We start from the raw sequence: 21,896 nt of genomic DNA, 5'->3' as shown, positions 1-21,896 counted from the left end.
GATAATAAAAGATACAAGATTCATTTCAGACAACTTATGGAGACTACAATCGTTTAGAAATAATTACTATAATTTCACAGTGCTTCAACCTTCATATTAAGGTCATCATCTAGAGCAGGGCTGTCCAACCTTAGGTAATCCGAGGGCCGCATCCAATGCATATCTAGTAATTTAGTGAGCAGCAGCGACACAACCTTGATAGCTGAACAAACTAATCACGCATTCATGTTCCCCGTGAGTGCCCAGAGCATGCGCATTAGAACAAAACAGTGTAAGAACACTTCTTTGACACATCTAATATTTGAAAAACACGTGGGTACATAGTGATGTAAAAACACCAAATAAAATAACTAACATCAAGATTAATGATAAATGATAGAATTAAAATATCTAATACACATTATTCTACTGACCTGACCTCTAGCGAAAAAAAAAAAAAACTACCTCAAACCTATACATAGTGATTCAGAACTCTTGGGCCAAACTTTATGAGAGAACACATCTAAACAAGTACTTTTCGTCATATAATGCATGGTCCGAACTCAAGTGGTGAAGCGCTAGAGGGCACTTTCCAGTGAACACTTATAAGCGCTGGTTTTTGCAGTCGTCGTTATTTCCACCGTGCAATGCAAAAAGGATGGATTCTTTCACAAATCTGGAGAAGGCTGACATGCATTTCATTTATGGAGCTGCGGACGGGAATGTGAGGGAAGCCCAAAGACTGTACCGAGAGTGCTTTCCGACCAGACGCGTGCCTGATCGTAAAACCTTTCAGTAATTACACCGGTATCTGCAGAGGAAATTCTACATAGGATTGCAGATCGTTCCGTATGTAGCATGCTAGCAATTTTCCATGTAATGCCGTACATGTGCCCCAATCGATGGTGTGGCGAGTTCTACGAGATGAACGATTACACCCCTACCATGCACAGAGGGTGCATGCCTTGTAGATTTTGTAGATTTTGCACAGTGGTTCCTGCAGCAGACTGCAGTGCAGCCAGACTTTGATGCACATGTCTTATTCACTGATGAATGCACCTTTACACCTGAGGGCATTTTTAATACCCACAATTATCATGTGTAGGCAAGCAGAAATCCGCACGCCACACGTTCACATCAGTGGCGTTTCTCCATAAATGTTTGGGCTGGAATCCTACATGACCATTTGATTGGCCCATACCTTCTGCTAGCATGACTGAATGTGAGAACGTACCTTGTATTTTTACAAGAGGTCTTGCCAGAATTACTGAACCCTGTTCCAGCAAATATTCAAACACGTATGTGGTTCCAACATGACAGAGAGCCACCCCATTTCAGCGTGGATGTGCGGAACACCTTGGATGTAACATTTCCAGGACGATGGATTGGTCGGAGTGGTCCCATCGCTTGGCCACCACGATCGCCCGATCTCTCATGTCTGGACTTTTTCCTATGGGGCCATATGAAAAACCTGATCTACGATAGTCCCATCGATTCCAATGAGGACCTTATTGCCAGGATTTCTATTGCCGCAGCCACTGTATGAGAAATGCCTGGTGTTTTCACCAACGTATGCCAATCACTACATCAAAGGTGTGATGCCTGCATTAATGTTGGTAGTCGCTCTTTTGAGTAGTTTCTGTAATTTGTTCAATAAAATTCTTTAATTTATGTTCTGTAATTTCTGCAATTGTTTCAAATCTCCTCTGTCATTCTTGTGTTTCTTCATTTCCTGACACAGTAGTTGCTAACCCCTAGCACTTCACCGCTCGAGTTCGGACCATGCACTGTATGAAGAAAAATGCTTGTTTAGGTGTGTTCTATCACCCCTTAAAGTTTGGCCCAAGAGTTCTGAATCACCCTGTGTACTATTTATAACATTATCAGAGAACAAATTCATATAGATAGTTTTATGACAGCAACAGTGGTGTCCTAATTTAACATGAGAGTTGGACAAAAAGGTTATGTGGGTAGAATAAGTGCTTTCCATATTATTGGGATTTTTAGACCATCAGGTATTGTTAAGATTAGAGTGGTTGATAAGAATTTCACAGGCCTCTTTAAATTTACATGCATAGGACACCACTGTCTTATAAACAACAGGTGCCTTTCCAGGCAATTTGATGTTGAGTATTCAGGGCATGATCAGAAAGGCTGGATTTACCAGAGTTAGTAAATTTAATGTGCCATTTCTGTTCCTTTTTTCAGATAGGAATTGTTCATCCTGTTTCACCTATATAGGGCAAATTACATGTGCAATGAATATGGTATACTACAGGGTGGGCCAGTGGATCCTTAGATGAGTTGAATATAGGGCAAATTACATGTGCAATGAATATGGTATACTACAGGGTGGGCCAGTGGATCCTTAGATGAGTTGAATAAGTTCTTTAATTTTCATCATCATCATCACGAACCATGGGCTCACTGCCCGTTGATGTCCGATGCCTGTTTCACTATCTTCTTCCACCTTTCTTTGTCCAGTGCAGAGTGTCACAGTTTTTGTACACCCATTCCACATCAGTCTTTTATATCGTCTATCCATTCTCTGTATGGTCTACCCTCTTCTGTTTAAACCATCCAAAATACCAAACATGAATGTCTTTATCTTCCGGTCCTCACTCATTCTACAGATGTGTCCAAATAATTGCAGCTTCCATTTTATAATCATCTGATAGAGCTCTTCACTGGTGATTTTCTGTACCCATCCTATTCTTAGAATCTTCCTGTAACAAGTTCTTTCAAATGCCAAAATTCTTTTTCTTGATTCCTTATTTATTACCCACGTTTCAGATCAGTACAGTATGCCACTGAAGATGCATGTTTCCAGTACTCTTAGTTTTGTTTGCAGACTGATCATTTTACTTTTCCAGATGTTATCCATGGCCTTCAGATTTGTTCTTCCCTTTGCAATCCTGGTCTTTATTTATTTTTTACAGTCCAAGTCATATGTCAGTTTACTTTCCAAATATGTGAATTGTTCTACATTTTCTATATCAGTTCCATCCACTTGTATCTTTTGTTTTCATGTACTTCTCACCAAATACCATTGTCTTTGTTTGTTCCAAGTTCATAAGTCCAAATCTCTTCCCTTCCTCATTTAACAGTTCCAGTGTTTTTTGTAGTTCTCTTTCGTCTTCTTCAATAATAACAATGTCATCTGCAAATCTCAGATTGTTAATTCTCATTCAGTGTACAGACATTCCTTTGGCATCTTCCTTCAATTTGTCCATTGCTCTTTCTAAATGTGCGATGAAAATGCTTGGTGATATTGGGTCTCCCTGTCTAGTACCTCTGCTTGTTTTAAACCATTTCCCCCAAATCATCACCAATTCTAACTGCTGCAACTGCATTCATAAACATCTTTTAATATAGCTATTAGTTTTTTATCAATTCCATACGATTCCAGACCTGTGAATGTCACTTTCTGGTCAATACTGTCAAATGCTTTCTGAAAATCAACAAAGCAAGTATATATGTTTTTGTTTTTTCTCCTAGCTTTCTCTGCTATTAACCTCATTGTCAAAATCTGTTGAATTGTAGTTCTATCCTTCCTAAATCCTTCTTGCTCGTCTGCAAGGTATGCTTCCAATTGTGTTCTCAATCTTTCTGTCAATATGATCATCATCATCACTTTACCAAGGTGACTTATCAAGACAATTGTTCTGTAATTTTTACATTCTAGCTTATTTCCTTTCTTATATAATGTTACTAATATTGATTTCACCCACTCCTCTGGCATTTTCCCTTCTTTCCATACCATATTACATAGTTGGTAACCATACTTTCACCACCATATTTAATCATTTCTCCAGTAATGTTATCGTTACCAGGACTCTTGTTGTGTTTTAGCTGTCCTATTGCTTTTCCTACCTCTCCTCTTAAAATGTCCATACCATGCTCATTACCTGGTGGTGATATCTGCTTCAATTCTTCAGTCAGTTTCCTAATGCTATCTGAATCTAGTTTTTCTTCATATAACTCACTACAGTATCTTGTCCACCTCTGTACAATTTTTTCTTTATTCATCAATACTTTGCCTTTTTCTTCTTTAATTGTGGTCTGTTTTGGTTGCCACTTTCTATTAACGGTTCTGATCATTTTGCATACCTCCCTTGTTTTATGCTCTCCATAGTACTGTTCTATATTGTTGCATTGGGCTTCTAACCATTTCATCTTAACCATTCTGACTGCTTTTTTCACCTCATTACACTTTCTTCTATATTGCTCTTCTATTTGTTCTGATGTATCCCTTCTTATCTTCAACATTCTTTTCTCCTGTACTAACCTCAGTGTTTCTTGTGTAATCCATTTCTTCTTGATCTTCTCTTCTTCTGGTACTGTTTCTTCAACCATCTTCTATTGCCTTCATTATTCTTTTCACTCTTAAATTTGGGTTTTTTTCTTTCTCTACACTTTTAATTCTTGTGTAGAGGCTTAATAATAATCTACACTTTTAAGTTTCTCTTCTCACACTGTTCTGTACCTTCTTTCTATTTCTGCTTCACTTATTCGTGCTGTATCTCTTCTATTCTGATGTTGGGGTTTATATTTCTTTTTTAATTTCAACTTGATGTTTGCAATCACTAAACTATGGTCCGAGTCTATATCCGCTCCTTGAGAAGTTCGACATTGCTGTACTGATGTTATCCATCTTCTTTTAATCATATCAATCATGTTTTTGGTTTTCCCATCATTTGATCGTCACGTCCAATTTCTACACTCCTTTTGTTGGAATCTTGTGTTACAGATCATCTCGTGGTCCACAGCAAATTCTAACAATTTTTCACCTCATTCATTTCTTTCTTCGAAACCATATTTTCCCATGATTCTTTCCCAACTATCATTATCTAATCCAACTTTTGCATTCCAATCTTCTTCAATAATTAGCACATCTTGCTTTGGTATTGTGTCTATTGTCTCTGTCAGATCTTTGTAGAATAGGTCAATATCCTCATCTGTGCTGTCAGATGTGGGTGCATATATCTGGACTATTGATATGTTGAATGGCTTTGCCTGAAATCTTACTACTATGATTCGTTCATTAACTGGTTTGTAGCCTAACAGTGCCTCTCGAGCTCTTTTGCTAAGAAGGAAGCCAACTCCTGCTTCGTGCATGGTGTCATGTCCTGACCATATTACTTCGCATCCATTGATCTCTCCAGATGATGTCATCTCATCTCTGCCAATCCTAGTATATCCCACCGATATCTCTTCATTTCCTCTTTCACCTATGCTTTCTCGGTCCATGCATCTTGAAAGTTTCAACCACTTCCTTTATCACTCAATCAGGATTTTTTAATTTAAGGTTCCACCATAACAGGACTAGAATATTAAAAAAAAATAAAAACTTTGTATTACAAATTAAAAATTTCACAAGAATTGAGAAATTGTTGGACTGGCACAAAATAATCCAACACATTGCTTATTCATATGAATGCAAAAGCTGAACTGAACTCAAACAGGGAGAATAGTTGTTGTCAGGTGTTGGTGAACCCTGGCGTTTCAATCAAAATGCAGCAGAATGTCTCCATTGACACGTCACACCATCACTGGCCTAGTGTAATCGATATGACTGCTTCACAGCAGCCTAGCCTATACATTAATGAATGTATCATCATAAAATTTTTATTTTTATGCTAATTAATTCGATTTAACTAATTAATAAGTTAATTTTATGCAGTTATGATTTAATACTGCATCTTTACATTTATTTACATTTCTCTCGACTGCGAATGGCACCATGTATGGTCTGTAAGTGTTTGTGTGCATAAGTTTTGATAAATTTTATGGTAGTAAATGGTAAAATTGACTAGAATCAACATATATTTTATGCATTCATGAAATACCTAACTTTTTAATTTTTTTCGATATTTCTAGGCTATGCAGTTTTCTTCTGTGAGTTTTTTCAAATTGTCACAAATCTCAAAAAAAATGTAATATATTTATTGAAAAAAATTGCCTTAATATGGAGGTCGAAATGTCAGGAAATTAAAGTAATTATTCCTAGCACGGAAGTACTTTCCATAATTTTACAGAAATGAATTGTATATTTTCAAACGTGTTTCTTTTTGTACAATATTTGGATTGAGTGTTCAATTTTTAAAAATAACAGTAATAAACAGTATTATTAAATTAAAATTTAAAAAACAGTATTTTTTAAATAACAGTATTAAAAAGCATTATTATAATGTAAAATTTCATCATCATCAATTTAATGACAGGTACCCTCAAGGAATATGATAGTACTACATGAAAAATTTATCTCATTACTAACTTCCTATCTACAATTTTCCTCCAAATCAGTCCGTTACTTGTCAAGACTCCAACATTATCAGATCTTATATTTCTATCGTCTAAGGCACTTTGTACCGTATCAATCCACCTATATCTTGAGCTTCCTCGGGGTCGTTTTCCTGCCAACCTCACAGAGAACATTTGTTTTGCTAATCTTGCCTCACCCATTCTGTTTAAGTAACCATAATACCTGAGATTAGCTCTGCTAACACATTCCTGGATGCTGACAATGTCAAGTTCTTTCCTAATATCTGCGTTTTTTTATATGATATTGCCATTGATGCCATCTGTTCACACTTCTAATCTTTCTCAGGACTCTCATATCTGCGGTCTCTAGTCTTTGATCAAGTATTTTACTTCTGACCCAGCTCTCAGATCCTAAGTTAAAACTGGTTTGAACACTGTCTTGTATATAGCTAATTTAGTGTTCCGACTAATTTCTCTCTTATTCCATATGAATTTATTCAATTGACTTCCCACCATACCAGCTTTGTTGATTCTGTTGTCTATTTCCATATTTAATTTACCATCTTCACTAAAAATAGTGAAGATGGTAAATTAAGTATCTGAAATGTTTTACTTGTTCCACAGGTTCTCTGTACACAACGCAGTTCACATTTTCAACAATTCTGCCTATTTCATTGTCTTTGTCTTTTTATTGCTGACCTTCATACCATATCTATTACAATAGTTATTCAATTTAGCCAAAGAATCTTGCAAACTTATAGCGGATTTATTTAGAAGTATAACCTCGTCCGCATAAAGCAAAGAGCTGACATTAACATCTCCAATTTTGATATCATGTTTAATACCACTTTCCTTCATAATGTGATCCATATAGATAATGAATAACAGAGGGGATAATGAACATCCTTGTCTCACACCAGATTTAACATTAAACCATCTTACTGTACTTCCTTCAATTCTAACTGCTGACTTACAACTCAAATAAAGGACTAAGAATTGCTTGATATAATGCCCTATTGACACCATATAACTGTAGAGTATTGAATAGCTTCTCTCGACACCTTGTCATATGATTTTTTCCAGATCGACAAAACTTAAATACAGATATTTGTTATAATCCCATGCTTTCTCAACTAATTGTCGTAAAGTGAAGATCTGATCCTGACAGCCTCTATTTGGCCTGAATCCAACTTGTTCTTCACCAAGCTTCTCTTCCACAATTCTTCTCAACCGTTTCGCGAGTATACTTGCATAGATCTTGCCGGGAACACTCAGTAGGGAAATACCTCTGTAATTCTCACATTCAGGTTTTATTTCCCTTTTTATATATAGGTACTATAAGAGCTTTACTCCAATCATCAGGAATTTGCCCCTCTGTCCAGGCCTTTTGAACTATGCAGTGCAGCCACTGTAAGACTTTTATACCACCATACTTCAGCATTTCTGGTCAAATATCATCTACTCCTGCTGCCTTTCACATGTCAAGCCTTTGATGGCTTTTTCTACTTCAAGTATGGATATGTATTCCTGACTACATATGTTGTCAGGAATACATATCCATACTTGAAGTTGTATACATATCCATACTTGAAATTGTGTGCTTGTTGAGTATTTTTTACCACTGTGCTATCACTGCATTTCATTCAGCAATTTTGCGAAGTAGTTACTCCATACTTCAAGGATATCTTTTTCTCCCGTTTTCATGTCACCTTTATCATCTCTAACTCCTTTTACAGCACTCTTTCCTCCATTTCTAAGCTTCTTCAACAACCTCCAGAATATTTTGCCACCTTCTTGATATTTATTTTCTATGTTCTTGCCAAAGTCCTCCCATGACTTTTGTTTAGCTAGTTTTACACAGTTTAGCATTCTTGCATTTGTCTCTATATTCTCTAAGAGCACAAGCTGACTTATTTGCCAGGAACTTTTGATATGCTTTCTTCTTTTCCTTCACTGCCTCTTTAACTTCCTGTGTCCACCACGGAGTTCTGATTTTTCTGTCTGCCTCTTTAACTTCCTGTGTCCACCATGGAGTTCTGATTTTTCTATCCTTGCAGACAATCTCCTCACATGCCTCTCTGGCTGAATCAATCAAGGTTTTCTTCAAGGCTTGCCACTGAATCTCCAAGGTTTGGTTCCTGTTCTCAAACCCTTTCATTTTTTCTTCAATAATCTTTGTGCATTTCAGTCTACAGTTCACATCTGAGAGTTGCTCAACTTTTATTCGCTTTAAAACTCTTACATGTTATTCTTTTCAATATGAAATTCAGTTTTATCCTGCTCAAGACTAAATAGTGATCACTTCCAATTTCAAATCCTCTGTACACTCTGGTGTCCTGCACCAGGGAGAAAATATCACTATCAACAATAACATAGTCAATGAGACTTTTCTTATTCCTTGCCTCTTCTCTCCATGTGAATTTGTGCACATTTTTATGTTGGAACATGGTGTTAGTAATAACCAGTTCATGTCCTGAGCAGAAATCCAACAGGTATTTGCCATTATTATTAGCTTTGCTCTTTTCTCCAAATTGTCCCAAAATATTTTTGTATGTCTGACAATCATTTCCTACTCTGCTATTTAGATCCCCAACAAGGACCAACTTTTCCTTTTTCATTGTGTCAGTTGCTTCTTCTAAAGCATCAAAAAATTCCTCCACTTCTACCTTAGTAGAACCTTCTGTGGGACCATAGGCACAAATAAGTCTCATTGTCCAATTCCCCATTCTGATATTTGTCCACATCACTCTACTTGAGATTGCCTGCCCAAGAAGATTAGCCTCGTATTTTGTGTTGAATACTATGGCTACTCCTTCTTTTCCTTGTTATTGCCTGAATATAACATTTTGTATTTATTGCTCAGAAAGATCTCACCAGTTTTTGTCTTTTTGTTTCAGTCACCCCTATTATGTCGATCTGGTATTTATCTAATTCCTCAGCTAGCTCCATTTCTTTGCCATTCAGACTTCTTATGTTGATAGTACCGATCTTTAACTCTAGTGATGTTGAGTTAGGTGTGCTTTCAGATTTGTTCTAGTAGCTGACTTTTCGCTGTTTGCCCTGGTTCCCTGGCAAAAACAATGGGGGCCTTGTTTAACCGGGCAACGCCCCAGCCAGCATGAAATTTTGTCATGTTGTACCATAATTTTGTATACTGGTTTAAGCCAATAAGAATACAATTTGGTCGGCTAAATCCCAAATTGCCAGCCCATCATCGTTCGTTCAGTATACAGGTAGATACTCAACAGGGTGTACCACGAGAAGGTGAGGACTGGACATCAGGTCAGAAGCCCTGTCGGTTCTCTGCACACCTTTAAAGGCTATGTAGAGGTCTCCTCTCAGTTATACAGCTTTGGCCCTTAAAACTTTCAAGCATTTAATTACACACGGTAAATTCATGTTGTGAGCTGTAAAAATAACCTAAGCAAAATACTATATTAAAATTGCACCCCTATTTAAAAGATAAAGGTGTTTTGAAGAATAAGATATATCAATATATTTCAGTATCTAATTAGATTCTGAAAATTTTAATTTTTTTATTTATAATTAACAGTGTGTTTTGTGGATGAAATTATACTGAAATACAATTAATTTTTTTTAACAATATACTGTCCAATACATTTGTCAAATTGTCTAAAAAGATATTTGCTTTATTAAAGCATTGTATTCAATCTGGTTACTTCAGATATAGTTACTCCATTTACAAACAGATCCAAGGCCTAGCAATGGGCAACCCTTTATCTCCGGTTCTAGCAAACATTTTCCTAGGAGATTCTGAAACGAAAGCCATATCGTCCTTCTCACTTAAGCCGAAACTTTGGAGGCGTTATTATTATTATTTGACACCTCCAGGGAGTCCAAGGACTCGTCGAGGGAGGGCACCTGCTCTACAACTCTGTCTTCACGACTCAATCCACGTACTGACTGAAACAACATTAACACCGTCTACAGCCGACCATGACCACTAGTGTTTCCACAGACACTCACAAACATCCATGCCCACGGCGGGATTCGAACCCGCAGTTTTCTGGCTGGAGAGTGGATATGCTAACCACTCGGCCAGCCAGAAAGACATTTTTATTATATGGAGTGATGAGCACACATCTCTCATGGATTTTCTTCATCATTTTAACAACCAGCGTTCTAATATAAAATTCATTGCCGAACTAGAACGAAATAACTGCCTTCCGTTCCTGGATATAATTCTTACACGATGCTCTGATAGAGTTAAAATCTCTATATACAGAAAACCCACTCATACTAATAGATATCTGCACTGTCAATCTCATCACTTTCCACCACAAAAGCTCGGAACTATTTCTACCTTAGGACACAGAGCACGCTCTCTTTTAAATTAACCAAATGAGCTCCAAAAAGAAATTAATCACCTTTCTCTTATCTTTAAACAAAATGGATATTCTGAAAAAACTATTAAGAAATTTCTTCTGGAACCTCCTAGGCAGTGTACTACGGAAACTACTAATTTTAAAGGTAGCATTTCCATTCCATAACATTAGTTCAGTCTCCAATAAATTGGCTAAAGTCCTTAAAAAATACATCAGGACATTTTTCACTAAACTTCCTAAAATCCATTCTCTTATAAGCCATTCGAAGCCTATTCATCACAACCAAAAATATCCAGGTGTATACAAATTATGGTGCGATTGTAATATTCCTTATTTTGGACAGACTAACAAATCTATTGAACTACGTATAGAAGAACATAAGAGAGACATCGCCTATAAAAGATCACATGCATCTGCGATGTCCAGTCATATTCTTTTCTCAAACAATCCTCATGATGATCTACAAAGTCACTCAGTTTGCTGGGATAAATGCGAAAACATTTTTCGCTGCAGTGATGAGTTTGAAAGGAAAATCGTGGAATCCAGGGAAATCCTCCTTAATCCTGAACATGTAAACAGCAATTTATGTTACAACATCCCTGAGAGCCATGCTGCAGCTGTTCAATACTGACATTCACGAGAACTTACAAGCACGCAAGGGCTGGATAGAACAACTTAAAAAATACGTTTTCTATGTCAATTATGTATTGCATTTTTGCCTTTAATTCTCAGTTTTTTGTAACTTCAATTTTTATTATTGTGTTCTACCTTTTGTGGATACCTGATGAAGGCTGTAAAAGGCTGAAACTAGTTGTATCATTTTCATTAAAACTTAATATTTTATCTCGGTTTAAAGTTTTAAATATCTATTTTTAAAATGTACCATAACAACCAAGTAGAAGCTCAGGAATACATCTATAGCCTAAATGATGAGGCATCTCTAACTGACATCAAAAGAAATTATATAAAAAAACATTGAAGAAAATAGGACTGAGAGTCAACAGGTTGGTTTTCCTGAAACGTCATAAATTCAATCAAGTTTTTCCTAATTTCATATTGTTTCAAGAAAAGATAACAACACAATGCACTAAAAGAATTTATCATAAAGCAAAGTTAGATCTTCTCAGCGAAAGAATCTCAGATACAAAACGCTGTCTTGCTTTTTTGTTCAACGTAAAAAAGGTCTTTAACTCAGAAACTTGGAGAGGTTATGGATAATGATAATTTTCATGATTTTATCTTTAACAGTGAAGCGCAAGCAACATGGATACAAAATAATAATAAGCTTAATCTTATCAAGAAATTTGAGATGCTTAAGAGAGTACAAAACACATCTGTTCCTACTAAAGCCTGTATTAATCCTGACAAAGTTGTAGTAAACAATTCGTCACATGTTTTAACATTTGCAGAAAAATATATTCTAAGCAAAGGTCTAAATTTCATTCCCTCACCAAAGTTTATTCCAAAAGAATCTCTACTTATTAAAATAGAAAAAGCCAGTTCACTTATTCCTAATCATTTGGCAAAACTTCTCCATATTGAAATTCATCTTCATTATCAATAATGTTAAACCTCCAACAGATAATCTTTCTCCTGCGAAAGACAGCATTAAAGAATCTTAAAAAGAACAAAAACATCATTATTTTACCTGCAGATAAAGGCAATGCCACAGTCGTCCTCAACTCTGAAGATTACCATAATAAAATGCTTCAATTGCTTGAAGGCAATATTACATATTCAATTCTTCAGGATGATCCAACAAGAGAACTACAAAACCGCACAAACAATCTGTTAAAGACTACAAGTGAACTTCCTCACAATATTCGCCTTTCTTTACGCTCACTACACCCTCTTATACCATGCATTTATGGAATTCCGAAGATCCACAAGGAAAACACCCCTCTTCGCCCAATTGTGGAAGAAATTGATGGTCCTACTTATAAGCTTTCTAAACATCTTGCAGAATACCTCAAGTGTTTCTCCAATAAATTTTCATCGTTCATCAAAAACACCACAGATTTCGTTTCTCATATCAAAAATATTTCCATCAGCGAAATGATATCATAGCAAGCTTTGACATTATCTCATTATTTACTAACGTCTCTACTGAGGAAGTATAACATTACTAAAGGAAAAATTGTCTAAAAAGATATTTGCTTTTTTAAAGCATTGTATTCAATCTGGCTACTTCAGATATAGGGACTCCATTTACAAACAGAACCAAGGCCTAGCAATGGGCAACCCTTTATCCCCAGTTCTAGCAAACGTTTTCCTAGAAGATTTTGAAACGAAAGCCATTTTTAAATGAACCAGATGAGCTCCAAAAAGAAATTAATCACCTTTCTCTTATCTTTAAACAAAATGGATATTCTGAAAAAACTATTAAGAAATTTCTTCTGGATCCTCCTAGGCAGTGTACTACAGAAACTACTAATTTTAAAGGAAGCATCTCCATCCCATAAATTAGGTCAGTCTCCAATAAATTGGCTAAAGTCCTTAAAAATACAACAATAGCACATTTTTCACTACACTTCCTAAAATCTGTTCTCTTATAAGCCATCCGAAGCCTATTCATCACAACCTAAAATATCCAGGTATATACAAATTATGGTGCGATTGTAATATTCCTTATTTTGGACAGACTAACAAATCTATTGAACTATGTATAGAAGAACATAAGAGAGACATCTCCTATAAAAGATCACATGCATCTGCACTATCCAGTCATGTTCTTTTCTCAAACAATCCTCATGATGATCTACAAAGTCACTCAGTTTGCTGGGATAAATGCGAAAACATTTTTCGCTGCAGTGATGAGTTTGAAAGGAAAATCGTGGAATCCAGGGAAATCCTTCTTAATCCTGAACATTTAAACAGCAATTTAAGTTACAACATCCCTGATAGCCATGCTGCAGTTGTTCAATACTGGCGTTCACGAGAACTTATAAGCACGCACGCAACAGACAATGGCGCGTTGGATAGAACAACTTAAAAAATACAACGTTTTTTATGTCAATTATATACTGCATTTTTGCCTGTAAGTCTCAGTTTTTGGTAACTTCAATTTTTATTATCGTGTTCTACTTTTAGTGGATAGCTGATGAAGGCTGTAAAAGGCTGAAACTAGCTGTATCATTTTCATTAAAACTTAATATTTTATTCAGTTTAAAGTCATTAAATATCTATTTTTAAAAAAATATATATATATATTAAATGCATTTAGCATGAGGCCAAACATTCACCACTCAACCCTTGTCACTGTTTAATCACTCGTGGCAAATAGATTTCTGGAGCCTGAATGTGTCTTCATGTTCCAAAATATTGACATTTGTATGCGTGTGTTTGTGTTAAAAAAAAAATCCAGAGCAGATTTAAGGATCAAATGCACCGAGATAGCCTTCTAATCAAATTGACAGATTGATCTTCTGGTTCCCCCCCCCCCCAAGGCTGTTGAGCAAAACTTTTGTCCTACATGTTCCCACCTCTCTCTCTCTCTCTCTCTTGACATTAGTATTTTCCCCCCAACTCTTGTTTACATGACCAAGGCTAATCTTCTCCCACATGCTTCCTCTTTCATCAGAAGAACATCAGAAAAGTACTCAGTAGCCTTGAATATTATTAAGTCTTCTAAGTCCAGATAATATCTCTCCAGTTGTGCTAAAAACTTGTGCTCCAAATATAGGACAGCAATTTGATAGCTGATTCTTATCCAGCCTTCCCCTAAAAAAAAAGAGAGATCAAAACTATTATCCCATTACCCTCAACTTCAATATTATTGAAAGTGACAGAGATTATCAACAACCACCATTTTCACCATCTGAAGACTCATTAGTTAATTAATAATCATCAATATGGATTCCACATTCTGAAAACCTCCTTGCTAATCTTATCCACCTCTGGATACTAGCTATGGTCTGGAAAAACTCGTGGTTGTTCTTGTTAATTCTACGGCTTTTGTGTGCGTCTTCAAGATCTTGTTTATGTTTATATATGTATACCGGCCGAATTGTTTATGTATACCGGCCGAAGAAATAATGATTCAAATAGAACGTGGTATCCGCAACCTTCCAAACCATATCACCAACAATATCAGACTGGATGTAGCTGGTGTTCTCACCAAAGCAAGCCCACCAAAATCCAACATATCCAAAGATGAATATAAAGCTCTACAAAAAATGAAGAAAAACAAAGAAATAGTAATCACCAAAGTGGATAAGGGAAATGCCACTGTGGTTCTCAACATGGACTACACAGGTAAGCTTAACACTTTATTATTAGATCGGGCTACCTACCTCACTATTGAGTATAATCCAACCAGCTATCAAATTAGAACACTACAAAGGCTCCTTAAGAAGGTCACTTCTTGGCCTGTGGAAGTTAGCAACAAACTAAAACCTTTTAACTCTAGACCCCCCACCAATATATGGACTTCCAAAAATACATAAACAAAATGTGCCATTTCATCCCATAGTGGATGGCATTGATTCCCCCCAAATACAAATTAGCAAAGCATTTAGCCAAGGCACTCACACACTATACTGGCAACACACCATCACACAGAAAAAACTCAGCCCACTTCAAGGCCAGTATAAAAAAATTCTCACTCCAACATACTGACACAATGGTCAGTTTTGGCATCTCCTCCCTATCCACAAATGTCCCACTCAAGGAAACCTTAGAGCTCATCCAAGCCAAATTTCCTCCCGATATCTCAGCCCTATTTCAGTTCACAATGAACTCAGGCTATTTCATTTGGCAAGGAAAATTCTGCAAACAGATAGAGGGAGACAGCCATGGGTTCACCACTCTCCCCACCCCTGGCTAACTTCTTTATGGAGACTTTTGAAGAGAAAGCCTTAAACTCTGCCTGACAAAAACTCACTGTTTGGCTTTGCTATGTTGATGATGTGTTCACTATTTGGCCACATGGCTCACATACACTCCACTCCTTCTTAACACACTTAAACAACCAATACCCCATAATCCAGTTCACCCTGGAAAAAGAGGAAAACAACAGCCTCCCTTTCCTACACACTAGTCACTTGCCAACCTGATGGAACCTTGGTTTTCTCAGTTTATAGAAAACCCACCCATACAGTATACTGGTGCAGATACATTCACCAGCAATCCCCCCCCCCATCCTCGCTGGGGTTATAAAAACACTATATAACAGGGCAAAATTAATCTGTTCAGATGACAATGCCCTAACCACTGAACTAAACCACATCCTTAATACTTTCTTAACCAATGGCTACAATCCCCAAAAAAATCCAAAAAATATTAAAGCCAGATAACCACACACCCCTTCTCCCCCCCCCCTGCATAACAAAGATTACACTAAATCCATCACCATTCCCTCTATCCGGGGCACCTCGGAAAAAATAACCAAAATCTTAAAAAAATATGACCTAACTTCTTGTTACAAACCATATAAAAAATTGGCATCCTTTATCCACTCCACCAAAGACCAACCACTTCCCCTAGACCAACCTGGGGTATACCAGGTCCCTTGTAGCTGTAAACTGTCCTACTTTGACCAAACAGGCAGGACAGCAAATATCAGAATTTCGGAACATAAAGACTACATCCGGTTTCACCAATATAGTCACACTGGACTTGCAGCCCATGCTCTAGATACCCGCCACAGAATACGTTGGAAGAAAGCCATGTTAATACACCAAAGCAAGTTTAAATAACAAAGATTATTCATAGAATCAGCCTCAACTCTAAAAAACTCTCCAAACCTCAACAAATTTGGGTGCATGAGACTGCCCCAAATTTGGGAAGCTTGCATCATGAGAACATCAGCCCAACAGCCAAGACAACCCAATATAGCCCGCAAGGGGGCACCATTAGGACTCTAGGAACAACAGTAATTTCTCTCTTCTGCCTCATTTGCTTTTTGTAGTGCCTGCGTGCATGTGTCATAGTTATATGTTCCCATTGAAGATGGCAATGTGACATTGCCGAAATATAGGAAGTATTTATTCAAGGTTATTTTAATTAATATTCCAGTATACATTTTAAATTCCTTAAATAATTTAATAGTCATACCATAACCAATGCCTTAAATACTGATTTGCTCACTACTCCTAAGTGTGGTAAGATAATCTAGGGAATTCAAATGCTCTCAAATAAAAAACACACTCCTATCTTATTATCCATAAGAAAGATATTATTTCACTCTCTCTTACTTTTGATAATGTTCTGATTTCCAGTAAAGATCAGTTTCTCCTTGGGGGGGGGGGGTAAATTTTTACATCTAGCTTATCCTGGCATGAGTTAAGTATAAGAATTTTTATTTCCATTTTTAAATTGACACTTACTGACTAAAATTCAAGACAATTTTGCACTATTCCAGAGTAGCATGCTGCATTCTGTATATACACATTAACAGTATAGTGAAAACAAAGAATCAAGTTTACTCTATACTACAGACTGCATTATGCCATGAGAGGTGGTACAAACATAATGCTTTTTATTTCAACTCAAGTATGGCAGAAAGCTTTACATACCACTGAGTGATGCTGCAATTGAGCACACAGCACATAAAATAGTGGCTGTTATAGATGGACATATCAATCGAAGAATGGCAACAGAATTTCTTATTGGGGAAGATGCGAGTCTAATGGAAATATACATCTGAAAGATATATATGCAGGCAATACTGTTGATGTGAGCACAAATGCTGGGGTCAGACTCTTTAAGAGTGAATGAGGTCCTCCTCAATAATAACCAACTTCACAAAAGTCTGCACCCAGATAATGCAACTGCAACATTTCATTGAATTGTTCTTCCCCACTCGAACCACAGCCTGGATCAGACATACTTTGCCACCTGTTTGGCCCTCTGAAGGATGCTCTCTGCCTTTTGCAGATGAGTTGAAACAAGCTGTCAAAGTAAAGCCTTTTACAGGACTGCATCAATGACAAAAGCAAATGCAGAATGATGGAAACTTTGACCAAAAATGTCAGGATGCTTGAGAAAGAAGGAAGATTAATTCAGATAAAAACCATTAAATAAATTACTTTTTTTGAGACAAAAAATGGGGAGATATTATCTTTGTATCACTCCATGTAGAAACAATTTCACAGTTTATTTTGACGATTATTTTTTTAATGTTTTTTTTTTAATACATGAAAGCATCTGTATTCATTCCAATGAAATATTTTTCTGAATGAAATAAAAATTTTCAAGAATAACTTCTAGGTATTATTTAAAACAAATAATAATTCAGATATTTAAACTTACCTCATTAAGTATACTTTCCAGTGTTGGCGGAGTTTCGACTGGAGGAATATCAAATTCCTTGTCATCAAGCTAAAATTACAGAAGATTTTAGATTTTTCTTGCATAATATACATCAAATAATAATTTGATATGAATTAATTCTTTGCTTAGAGAGAAAAAGTTAATTTATTAAAATGCTTCAGTCAAATACTCTGAAATTAAGCATAACCTTTCCTAGTCAGAAATAGCATGCACAAGCATTTAGAAAGCATGCAATGTTACCTATCAGTCTTAATTTTTTTTTTCTTTAAATGATCATACATTGGAGAGAAAGAGAGATGTAGAGACAGAGGACTTTTAGACAGACTAAACATACTAGTAATCAAAATTACAAACTTAAAAAAAAAAAAATTATGTGTGTGTATGGAGAGAAAGAAGGATTTCTAGAGAGACTGAACACAACAATTGGTGATTAAACTTTTGAACAAAAAAAAAAAAAAAAAGGAGAGGAAAGGAAAGATGAGTAAAACAAGTGTTATTTGCCAGGGAAAAGACCCAGAGGAAGACAAGATGTAGGTAGATTGATACAGTAAAAAGCACCTTAAAAGACAGAAATATAAGATCTCATTATATTGGAATCTTGACAGATAACACAAACAACTATATACAAATTTACAGTGGGGTAAAAAGAAAGAGCAAAAGCAGGTATAATGATAATGGTACATAAATCCCTAAAGAACAATACTATATATTACAACTATTTGAATGAAAGTAGAAATTAGAGAGGCCATTAAGAGGCCACATAACAATAATTGGTGAATACGCACCAGAAGAGGGAAAAGAAGAAGACAGTAATATATTGTATAAAAAATTACAGAATGCCATAGATAAAACAAACAAAACTGACTATTTACTACTAGCAGGAGATTTAAATGCCAGAGTAGGAAACAAAAAAATACAAAACAAACAGGTAAATTTGGCAAATATATATGGAATCAAAATGGTCGCAGATTGCGCAATTTTGTCATTTATAATAATGAGAATAATGAATTCAGTGTTTAAACACAAGGAAATACATAAATATACTTGGTTGGCCAGAGGAGACAATCAGTAATTGACTACGTTATCGCAAATTTTAGACATAAGAACATATCGAGGCTTTGAATTAAACTGGTTGTGGCCTCATCAGCTAGCTTTCTCTGATAATTAGCTTTGCCCTTCCTTACCATTGCCTGCACCTTATATGGCTTATGGACATACTGATCATCTTTATCTTTATAATCCCTCTACAACCTTTTCTTTGTGTGCAACTCATGTTTAATGAAGCTATTCATCCATCTAACTCCTATCTGATTTATCCTTCTGACTCTAGGTAGACTCAGATACTGCTTTCCTCAAACACCCCTTGACTACCTCACATGCATCAATATCTCTCCCCCTCAAATACTTGCCATTGTTCTGCTGAAAGCTGTCTCATCAGCTTGTCATAATCACCTGCTTCGTAGTTACACATATATCCCTTCTTAATAAAAAATTGTGCATGTCTGGCAATCTCTTAGGTCAAGAGTACATTGATCACTTTCTCTAAGTGAAGGCAGCATAGCCAGATTGTTTAATGTTAAGCTCTCTGATGCAATAAGATCCAGCACTCTTGAACCTTGTGTCCCTTCCATTACATGTTGCCTCAAGTAATTATCACTCAGCAGCTGTATAAATTCCATTTCCTTCCCTGCCTGTGACCATTCCTCCTTCCAAACTATGTCCCCAGAGTTGAAGTCCCCCATAATAATTATTCGACCTGTACTCATCATGCTAATTAGTGAGTGCATGTCATCTGCATTCTCCCACATATACCCTGTATTATAGCAGGGGATCCTCAGATTCACATTTAACTAATGCCTATAACTTTTGGCCAAGACATGCTAACCAATGCCAAAAACTCTTCAACCTTATTTCAAATACTTCTGGCATTAATATACATAAATGGCATATCCCCTGGATCCCACAACCCCCCTTGCACAGTGTGTTACTTAGCCCACTAAAGTCAACCTGGGGTACTACATTTTGCATCGTGTGATCACTCTCCACTTACTGATTTCTAGGTTGCCTGGAAACATTCTAGTTTCCCTGAATATCAAACACACTCCACAAATTTGACACCATTCCTCCCAAAATCTGCACACTGTCTCACAATCATAGTTATCTGTTCACAATCATAGTTATGTCTCAGCTTACCTCTATCATACCGTAGCAACAGACTCACAACTTTTACTTTGTCACTCTTTTTTGCATGCACTAGCAACTCTTTCATGTCTTCTCACATACCAAAACTCATCACCTGCTAAATCATTTGTACCAGCCGAAATAAACATTTCACCTTAACTCTCTGCATCCTTATGGCATCGCTGATATCCTTTATCTTAGACATAAGAACATGAATCACCATCAAGAACATCAATGAATCACCATATAACATCTGATCTTTATTTTCATGCTTTTCCTTTTTCATGATCTGCTACCCCCCCCCTTTCTTTTGCTTCTGTATCATACCATCCACCAGGCATTTCTCCATCCACTTGATCTCACGTTTTGTTCTGTGAAGAACTCCATGTACGTGTGCTATCATTTCCATTATTATCTGATCATTCTCTTCATTTTCCACTGTTCATTTGTGCAGTCACTCATACCACTTGCAACACTAACTATGCCAATCACATTATCACACATTTCATCTTTTAACCCACCGCTATCACTATTATTACACTCTTTGCACTTAAAGACATTTGCTCATGAAACACTTTTGGCAAACATGTTCCCAAGTTTCATTCTCCTTCCAAAAATCTCTCGTTCTGCGAAGGAATGTAACCATGTATGTTAAAACAGTACACCATTGGTTTGTATATCAGCACCATGAAGCACAGTACAGTATCGACAAATAATAAACCTTTAAAAATCAGAAAATTAAGCACACTAACCTTACAGTTAATCACACAAACATACAGAAATATAATATTGCAAAAAAAATGACTTAATTGTTGCTAAAAACATCCAAAAAAAAACTTATTTTTCAGCAACAATTTTAGCACATCATCTGCCCTCTCACAGTGAGCCACTGTGAGAGGGCAGATCATACAGGTGGTGAAATTGTTGCATTGATGCTAAAATGATGAATGTGGTACAACTTTGTCCAAGAATTAGGAATTTGAATATAGAATTCCAAGAATAAACAGGATGGGAGCAAAATGGATGTACAATCTCATTAAGTAAGAGATTCTTAAAAAAAAAAAAAAAAAAATCACTGATAACATGGAAGGAATACCATGTGAATAAGAATGTCAGTTATGAAAATTATAAGACTCAAGCCAGAAGAGTTACAACTGTTGTACAGAAAGCTAAGTGGCTCTGCAAGCTACAACCCAAAAGAATTCTATCATTAAGTGAGAGACCGTTTACATTTGAATGAGGAAGGACGTAGGCATCTGGAGAGATTGCTGTTCTGAACGAGTCAGTGTGTCCCAGGGAGGATGATAGCAGGGGTGGCCTCTTGTGGCCACCCCTGCTATCTTGGGAGAAGGGAGACAACATCAGGTAACACTGAGCCCAGTGGAGTCTAGAGGGGATAATGCTGGGTATAGAAACAATGGCATTTATATGCTTTATACTAATGTCAGGAGTATCCGGAATAAGGGAGAGGAATTGGTGGTGCAGATAGCATCAGCCTGTCCAAAAATTATTGGGATCACTGAGACGTGGTTGACAGAAGAGGATATAATAACAGGAATAGAAGTCGCTGGATACAGCATTTTTGGGGTACTGCTTATGATAAGTGATGACCAATGTCTACTAAGAGTGGAGGCTTTGGAAGGAAGTGAGACAAATGATTTTGAGAGCATGTAGTGTGAGGTAGAGGTAGGCAAGACAGGATATTTAGTGGAGTGTTGCTACAGACCCAGGAGCACAGAGGATGGGGACCAGGAGATGTTTAGACAGTTGAGCTTAGAAAATGCAAGAAGAATGATTGTTATGGGAGATTTTGACTACAGCAGTATAAATTGGAGAGAGGAAGATGCATGCAGC

General features: G+C 36.6%; 1 protein-coding gene across 1 annotated transcript in view; it reads right to left on the bottom strand.

Annotated features, from left to right (window-relative positions):
- Vps8 (vacuolar protein sorting 8) overlaps positions 1-21,896 on the bottom strand; it is a 519,719-nt gene that overhangs the window by 485,122 nt on the left and 12,701 nt on the right. Inside the window, exon 2 of the mRNA XM_090395104.1 lies at positions 17,841-17,909. Coding sequence (XP_090251230.1) covers positions 17,841-17,909 — 69 coding nt within the window. The remainder of the gene's footprint in view (positions 1-17,840; positions 17,910-21,896) is intronic.

The sequence above is a fragment of the Typopeltis vanoorti genome, chromosome 7, assembly GCF_054136105.1.
Source record: "Typopeltis vanoorti isolate ZY-2024b chromosome 7, IOZ_Tvanoo_1.0, whole genome shotgun sequence".
Classification (NCBI taxonomy): Eukaryota; Metazoa; Arthropoda; class Arachnida; order Uropygi; family Thelyphonidae; genus Typopeltis; species Typopeltis vanoorti.
This window is presented reverse-complemented; position numbering and strand designations above follow the sequence as displayed.